General features: G+C 37.3%; 1 protein-coding gene across 1 annotated transcript; it reads right to left on the minus strand.

Moving 5' to 3' along the window:
• Window positions 1-111: 111 nt before the first annotated feature.
• Window positions 112-4717, minus strand: LOC113204151 (probable RNA-binding protein 19). The gene is made up of 16 exons (XM_026419189.2): window positions 4361-4717; window positions 3988-4189; window positions 3737-3915; window positions 3403-3597; window positions 3021-3321; window positions 2715-2918; window positions 2445-2639; window positions 2236-2375; window positions 1972-2094; window positions 1759-1894; window positions 1538-1678; window positions 1318-1463; window positions 1038-1240; window positions 796-909; window positions 554-659; window positions 112-456 (listed from the first exon to the last, which is right to left on the minus strand). The coding sequence occupies exons 1-16, from the start codon at window positions 4394-4396 to the stop codon at window positions 241-243; spliced, it is 2637 nt and encodes an 878-aa protein (XP_026274974.2). The 5' UTR covers window positions 4397-4717; the 3' UTR covers window positions 112-240.
• Between the last annotated feature and the right edge of the window lie 4279 nt (window positions 4718-8996).

The raw sequence follows: 8996 nt of genomic DNA on the forward strand, positions 1-8996 counted from the left end.
GTGTTAAACGTTTCTGTATAATTTATTCTGTAGATCTACCTTCTTATTCTTCTTTTCTTTTCTTTTGGTGGGGTGGATGGGTGGATGTGGTATTAAAGAAGAAGAATAAAGTTTAACATAAATAAAGATTTCATGTTTTCCTAATAAGGTATGGTGTAGTTATGCTGCGATTCCAGCCAATGGTAGTTCCAGAGGAAATGCTCTGCTCAATATACAAGGTTTAATTCAATACATACCACTTTAATCACTATCGTCATCATCAGCTTTTGTTTTAGAAGCTGATTTCATGTCAAACACACCTTTCCTAAAGGTTTTGGCATAGGGTTCATCAGACGCAAAACGGTCAGCTGTACGTTTACGTAAGGCGTCAACATCATCCTCATCAGATGCAGCCCACTCTAACACAAGGCGGCGTCCATACAAATGAGTACTCTGGGAGAGAGATTCCATGGCATTCTGTAATGTAGGAACAGAGTGGTAACGCAGAATAAGATAACGCTAAACATTCTGGTACATTACTTTATCTTTCTAGGAAATATAAGTAGAGTCTTACCTTGGCATCATTTTTGGACTGAAAATCAACAAACGCAAATCCCCTGTGGGAACCTGTTCCTACCATCTTTTTAGGTAGTCGAAGTGTTTTAATTTCTCCAAACACCCTGCAACAAAGAGATTAATAAATATTGATGTTAAAACATTTGTTTTTACAAAGAGGAGATAGCATATGGGAAATATAATAATAAAGTAGAAAAAATATTATACAAGCAATGCTATTAAACAGAGCTGCCTTCTTACTTGAACAATTCCATTACTTCTTCTTTTGTTGCTTGGAAAGGAATATTTCTGACAAGAATTTTGGTGCCTGTTGGTTTAGCCTGATTCACTGACTTCCTTGGATTGACGTCAGATCTGAAAAATTGGGTACACATTGTAGGAACTCAACAGTATCTTTTGTAGAAATGACAAATTTGAAGGGATCAAGAAGGAAAAATAAATAAATAAACACATGTATATGGAGAGTGGTCAACAGTACATACTTCAATGTTCTATGAGATCTCTTGATTTCTATTTTGTGACCATTAAGATCGGAATTTTGGAGATACTTCAAGGCATTATCTGCACTACTCTTCTTATGAAACTGAATAAAACCGAAACCTTGTGAAAGGCGTTCACCTGGAACTTTTGGATTGGGTTTGGTTGCAACCATTATATTCGCAATAGTTCCATACTTTTCAAAATGCTTTGGAAAGAAATGTAGCATTAGAACAGAATATCACAGACTACCTTACTTACACTAAATACAGAATAGATACTTACTTCTCTGATATTTTTTTCAGTAGAATTAAAGCTAAGATTTTTAAGATACAGGGTAGTTTCAGGTTCCACTTCTAATTCCTCTTCTATTTGACCGCTACCTACTTCCTTTCTCTCTTCATTTTTGTTGTTCTCAAGTTGAGACAGATCTAGAAATAAAATGTATGCGTAAGTCAGAAATTTAGGAGAAGGACAAAAAGAAAATTAAGAATAAAAGAAGGACCTCTAGAAGCAGTTTGCTCTGACTCTATTAACGCTCCCTCTGGTGCCCACTCAAGGTAAAGAGGGAGATTTTTAAACTTTGTATAAGCCAATTTTAAAAATGCTCTCTTGGCTTCTATTTTATCCATAAACTCCACAACAGCTGCAATCAGAAATTATTTGATTTGATTTACTGAAACAACATTGCATGTTTATCTGTACATCAATCTTTCCTTCACGTACCTGTAACACCGCTAGGTGGCAAAATAACCCTTCCAAGGACACCATGAGGTTCAAATAGTTCACGAATTTCAGGTGCACTAGTTTTGGCAGGCAAATTTTTTATAAGAATAACTTTTTTAGATCTCTGGGATGAAGGCTGAAACAAATCCTTTGTTGTAAGTAAAAGTGTAACAAACTTCCTATTTTTAATTTTTTGAACAGACATAGTTTTACCTTATTAAATGCATCCAGTTGAACTCCATTGTCGAGGAGAAACTTTTTTGTTTCTGATACAATCTGAGTTTCTCCTAAAGCCAATCTGACAGCCACACTTCCCTTGCCACTATCATCCAGCACCTAAAATGTAGCAAATTTGAAAAAGCAATATTTGATGTCAGTGCACTTGTGTTGTACTTTATTAGTGAACTAGTTTCAAGTATTACAAATTACTCATAAACATTTTGGGTTAAGATTTAAGATTTGTTTCAGCTGTCTTACCTGTTCTTTAGTAGTGTTGTATGTAGCAGCAATAAGATCCGTCACAGCATTTTGTCCCAAAAACAGTGTGTTCCAATTATGTGAGGAGGTAGCCATTTTCTTCAAAAGCAAAGCTTTCTTCTTTTTAAAGTCCAATCCCTCTAAAATTTAAGAATTAATTTCCATATCTATGCTTGCAAGCCATACAAATAAAAAAGAAAAGACATTACCTTGTTCAAGTAATTCATCAATAGATGGCTTGCTTTTGGCAGGTAATAGATGCAACATTCTGCCCTCAAACACTTTACCATCAAGTTCCGAATATGCTCGTACAGCGTGCTCAGGAAGTAAGAAGGTTACAATGGAAAACCCTTTCACTTTCCTTGTACGTTGGTCAATTGGTAAAAGAATTTCGCTTAGTTCACCTATAAGAAACAATTGGTGTAAATAAACTGCAGAGCAAATTTTGAAAGAACATTTTCAAACAATTAGTGTCTTACCAAACTTAGAAAATAGCTCTTGAATTTCTTCCTCTGTAACAGTGTAAGGTAAATTTCGCACAAAAATTCTTCCAGACTCAGCAATTGTTTCTTCATTATTCAAGCTTTCTTCTTGCTGTTTGAATTTGTCTTCTTCATTCTTAGATTCAGTCTCTATGTTAGTTTTGTTCTCATCATAGGGCATTATGATGATTCTCTTTCCCTCTGAAAAAACAAATTACAAATATTATGTTGATAAATTCTTAAAAAAAAAAAATGGTGAGGTTTTTATGGTCAAATGAAGTTAGGAAGGAAGGAACAACTTACGCATGAAACTCCGATTCTTAATAAGGGCTTGCTTGCAGTCTTTTTCCGTTCCAAAACCTATATACGCAATGCCTTTAATCTTTGTTGGAATACGTATTGACTTTGGCTTAAGAGGATTGAAAAACTCCTTAATCTGCTTTTTCTTGGCTTTGTAAGGGAGACCACGTAATTTCACATAATAGAATGTGTGTTTCTTCTCAACTTTGACAAGTTTACTGCCAGGGTCTGATTTCTCAGAAGAGACCTCTTTCTCCTCAGCATCTATTTTCTTCTTACTTTTGACCATTTTTCTTCGAAGATACTGTAAGAGATCAGAGTATATAAGTTAAGTGTAGATTATAATTGAAGTCAATATGATAAGGTTTAAAAACAGCTAGCATACCTCAAAATCAGATATTTTTGCCGAAGCTAAATCTTCCTCAGGAATAGTACTGATGGTTTTATTTTGGAGTTCCTCCATCGTCTTTTCAGTAACTGCTGGCCCATCTCCTGTACCACCAAGAACATCATTACTCCACATAGCATTTTTCCCCAAATGCATTTCCATATACTCGATAAATTGAGGGTCATCCTTGTACTGTAAATCCAAATTTGACACAGAAGCATATAAGTAATTTTATACTCCTACAGAATGAATATATTAACAGTAATACACAATAATACTCTTTAATAAATTGTGGTGATAAAAGTGATGGATAGATTAGATGGATACATACTTTTTCCAAAAGCTCCGTGACTTTCGGATCTTGAATTCCACTCTTTTTGCCCTTATCCTTTGATGATTTTTTTTCAGGCTGTGGTTCTTGTTCCTTAGGAGCTTCATCTGGATGTAGCTTAAGGTACGCAGTGGTACCTTTTGCATATTTACTCCAAGCCCTAGGTTTGTCAGATGAGCCTAAAGAGTAGAAAATTAGTTACTGTTTCTGCAACATCACAAGTAACAACAAAGAATAGTTTGAAAAACTACCTAGATCTGCACAAACTTCAACTTGAATTCTTGATGACCCAATGCATGTATTATTGAAGAATTCAAGAGCTGCTTTGGCATCATCTTCTTTCTTAAATCCCACAAATCCAAATCGACGAAACACTCCATTTTTATACTTCAGCTGGACATCGGTAACAAGACCTTTCTCGGAAAATTTTGAACGAAGGCTTTCTTCAGAAATCTAGAAAAAGAGTGGCAACATCTTTACGAAAACAGCGGACAATAAGAGATTCAGGAAGGAAAAAAACTCCTTCTGACCCTAGGTAAATTCAAACTGCAGGTTAGGTTTTAAGATCTTAAAATAAAACATCAGACAGCACAAGAAGTAAAAATTTCATCGGTAGGTACTTACGTTACTGGGAAGTCCTTTTACAATTAGACGCGACATGTTGATAGAGGGACGAAACAAATTGGTACAACGTAGAGCGACACACTTTCAGTTTCACGTCGAATGTGTCAGCACATGCTTTTACAGGCTAAGTTTGTGTGTGTTTACAACAGTGAAGCGGTAAGTGAAGACCAACAAGAAGAAGAAGAAAATACTCATCGTTGTCGCATGAACCCTCAACTGTTCTCTGCTGTCTGGTCAGGAGACGTACATCTGTTAGGGGACTGGTAACAGGAGCCGATCTTTCGACGATGCATGGAAGAATCGAGCACACGCCTTCTAAGAAAGAGAACAACTTGAGTGGAGGAGGGTCAGAGTCTGACATCGGACAGGGTTGGCGGATCCCTTGCTTGGCGGTGGTGGGGGCAGGAGATGGAGGGTCCCGCCGACTATGTGCAGATCGCGGCCGTGGCCGCTCCCGCCGATGGCGCACTCTATACGTCACAGAGCAAAGCTCTTGCTACACCTGTTCGTGCCGGGCGGCCGCGGCGATACACCTGTTACCTGAGCGCTACCGTACGCCCACCTGAGCCAGGTAATCGCGGCACACCTTGACAGCGCTATACTCTCCGCGCGATTTTATTGAAATGGAAGAGGGAATGAATATGTCAGGTGAATTTTATAATGATGAGGTCAGGCTTGGGGAAAAGTCCCGCGCTTCACCTTCATCCCCATTGTTTGATGACGATTTTCAACCAAAGAGAACTGGTAAGAAAATAAATTACTTTGTGTTATTCAAAGTTTTACATCACAGCATATTTCCAAGAATAAAATCGTGTTTTTTAAATATCAGGTACCCTAACTGTGCGCCGAAAGATATATCCTGATAATAGCAACAATGGCATCTGCTGCCCTTTTTGTACAAAGAATTTGAAAACAAAGAAACTGTTGGTGAAGCACAAAGCAACTTGTTCTAACAACCCATCAAAGTTACCAAAATTTCCCTGTGAAAAATGCAACATGCAATTCACAAGGAAAGACAGTCTCAAGAAGCATGTTTCTCTAAATAGATGTTCAGCTACTTTAAACAAAAAGACAAAGCCTCGGCACTTGTGCTTATTTAATGAATGCAGTTTCAAAAGTTGGCATAAAACTGACTTAATTCAACATCTTAAGGTGAGTAATGATAGATCATAGGATTAGTAAAAACAAAAGTGTATTTAAAATTTGAGTAATTTAATTTAGATACCTGTTTTTCAGGATTCACACTCTGGCGAAGCTAAAATACTACCCCAACAAAATTTTAAATTTGATAACTGGGCACATTTCATAAACTGGAAGGATGAAGAAGAGAAACAACAGTACAGCTACTTTTCAGAGCAGTATGGAAAAAAAGATGGCCATTCTTATTTTTACTGCCAGCAGGATGGTCCAAGACGTGCCAAAATAAATTCAAAAAGTTCCAGTGATCTTGTGGAAGGAGAGAATTCTGAAGATGAAGATTCATCACAAGATGACGGACCAGCATTCAAACGGAGGAAGAGGAGCTGCAACAAAAAAGGCAGAATGAAGACAGGATTCAACTGCATAGCTATGATGAAAGTTTTAGAAACCAAGACAGGTGTGGAGGTGCAGTATTTTCCCACACATAACCATGTCCAGTATGAGGCTGATCTGAAGCATCAGCCTCTCACTGAGGCAACAAATTCGTACATAAACAAGCACTTGGCATATGGTGCTTCACCCAGAAAGATTGTTAAAACTTTGAGAGGGGACAAGTTTTCAAGGGAAAACAGAAAAAGACAAGACATGAAACTGACAAGAAATGACTTCATCACTATAAAAGCACTACGAGAACGTAAGAGAAAAATGGCTGCAGAAAAAAGTTTACATTCAAATGATTCTGATGCTGTACGAATGAGAGTTGAGACATTAAGAGAAGAGAATTATAATCCAGTATTAATATACAAACCTAAAGGTTATGAGCAGAAGTATGGACCGGAGTCAGCCAAAAATCTTCCTAAAGATGTGTTCATGCTGGGTCTGCAAACAGAAGAACAAGCAGAAATGATGAGAATGGCAAGTAGCACTATACTGATTGTTGACGCCACCCATGACATGGACCAGTATGGTCACCAGCTTTTAAATGTTGTAGGAGTTGATGAGCTGAACAGAGGATATCCTCTTGCACATTTAATTAGTAGTAGTATGAAAGAGGATTATTTGCAGTACTTTTTTGAGGCATTGAAACTAAGGTTGCCTGATTTAGAGATTAATTGTGTCATTACTGACGATGACCCTGCATTGATCAACTCCATGAATATGGGCTTTCAAGAACTAATTAGACATATTTTGTGTGATTGGCACTTCAAGAGGACCATTCAGGGCCAATTACATACAAAAGTTAAAAACACAGAGCTTGAAGATCAGATGTTTAAGGAGCTCTGTGTAGTAATAGATCTGACCCAAGAATCAGAGTTTAACCTTGCGTTAGATACTTTTACAAAAAAATATGGAAATTTTAAAATGACTAAATTATTTATATCTTATTTCAAAGCAACTTGTGTTCCAAAGAAAATGAAATGGGCCAAGTGTTACAGAAGGTTTCCACATGGAAACGTTGAGACTACTATGTATGTGGAATCTTTTCATAATATTTTAAAAACAATATACTTAAAGAGAAAACCTAACAAGAGGATTGAAACACTTGTGAATCTACTTTTGGAGGTTGAAGAGGATTACTACACCAGAAGGCAGACAACCATAAATACTGTTGCACCAAGAGAACAGTATTTTCAATATATTTCTGAACGGCATCTGAGAGGTGTAAATATTCCATGTGATGCCGTCCAGGAATATGATGAAAATGGTTCAAAGTATTGGATCATTAAATCTCAGTCCATAACAGATATGGAGTATAAAGTTTTTAAAAAATCAGACACATGCACACAACCTGGTATGTGTTTTTTTCAGTGTCATGCAACAGACTGCTATGACAATCTTTGTGCTCATATGTACATGTGCACATGCCCTGATGAAATTCTTCTGTGTAAGCACATTCACAAGGTGCATTCGAAATTTTCTGAAAACACACAACCTGATACTTCAAAACAAACGGAATCTGCAGTTGTTGAATTTCACTACATAGAAGAGAATAATGGTAATTCCAATAACGAAAATAATGAAAACACTAGGCAAGACAAAGAAGAGGAAGATCTTTTGAAGTCTTTAGAGGAACTTTCAAATCATATTAAGAATGATTCAGTTAAAAAAACTTTATATCCTTACTTGAGAGGTAATATTAAAGCAATGTTAGCTGAGTGCCGTTCAGTTGTGGATCAGGATGTGAGCGACAAAAGTATGCCAGGAATGACAGCAACTGTGAAACACACATCCCGAGAAAAATTGAAACGACAATTAAAACCCTTTACAAAGAAGAAACTATCAAAAAAACAACTAAGTTATGAAAAAAGCAAAACTCCAAAGTTTCAAGAGAAGGCTGATATCAAGAGGAATTTGTTAGCTTCAACCTCTTCAAGTATTGATAATAATAGCTGTGCTAGTCCTTGTGTTCCCTTTAATGAAAGTTCCCTTAATAATGATCATGAAATCGAACTGGACCCTGACACACCATTTAGTGAAGTAGTTCGCACAACAACTTTCAATCAACCAGCAACAAAACCTTCAGTACAATTTGTTTCTCGACCCATTTTCACTCATGGAAAGCCGTCAACAAAATTAAGAGATAAGCATAACATACTACTATAATAATCTTGTACATTGTTTTATGTTCACTCTATTATTTATATTTATTGTATCTGTTGATTCAGTTTGTATATATGAATTTTTTAAAAATATGATGCGACTCTTTTAACTAGAGACATGATATGTATACGTATCTGTTAATTCATATTGTGTTCATGAATTTTCAAAGATATGATGTGACTCTTTAACTAGAGATGTGATCTGATTATATATCTGTTGATTCAGTTTGTCTATATGAATTTTTAAAGATATAATGTTGACTCTTGAACTAATGATGTGAGCTGTTTATGTATCTGTTGATTCAGTTTGTATATATGAATTTTTAAAGACATGATGTTACTCTTTAGAGCCCTCACATTTTAGAACAAGGACTAAACAAGCTTCGGTACCCACAACCACCATTTGCGTTTTTTCTTGAGACCAAAGCCCCGTCCCCTTTGCACGCTTCTATGACAGTTTTATGACACCAAGGTAGTAGTTAAATGAAATAACAATTACAGCTAATCTACCACAAGATTAGTTCATCTTTCGTACTTACCAGATAAACTCACCACCAAATATCTTCCTCTAATCTGGAACACTGAATTCTTATCGACAAATTTCTTACAAACAACAGCATCTTTTGAGTGTCAAAGCCAAAGCGTCTGCCTTGTCTGGCTTGTCTGGCTGCGTGGTCCTGTTTCGTCGTGTCAATAGTCGGCACGGCGACGGCGAGCGGCGATAGCGGCGGTACTACGTCTTGCAAAAGAAACGACCCTCTGCTGCGGGACTACTCCGCGCTCCGGCTCGGGCGACAGACAGACACCGGCCGCCCCGTTGCCGCTGTGCACTAGGGCGGGGGCGGGGGGCACCGACTGCACTGCCGGGCCGGCGGTGCGCGCTGGAGGGCTCGGCA

This window comes from Frankliniella occidentalis, unplaced genomic scaffold, assembly GCF_000697945.3.
Source record: "Frankliniella occidentalis isolate FOCC.00 unplaced genomic scaffold, Focc_3.1 Scaffold78, whole genome shotgun sequence".
Lineage (NCBI taxonomy): Eukaryota > Metazoa > Arthropoda > Insecta > Thysanoptera > Thripidae > Frankliniella > Frankliniella occidentalis.

Excerpts from the sequence above, each read along its gene's own strand:
- LOC113204151 (XM_026419189.2), bottom strand. The coding sequence starts at position 4,396 with ATGTCGCGTCTAATTGTAAAAGGACTTCCCAGTAAC. Across the intron at positions 2,919-3,020 it reads TAAGAATCGGAGTTTCATGC|AGGGAAAGAGAATCATCATA; the intron begins GTAAGTTGTTCC and ends TTGTTTTTTCAG. Across the intron at positions 457-553 it reads AGTCCAAAAATGATGCCAAG|AATGCCATGGAATCTCTCTC; the intron begins GTAAGACTCTAC and ends CCTACATTACAG.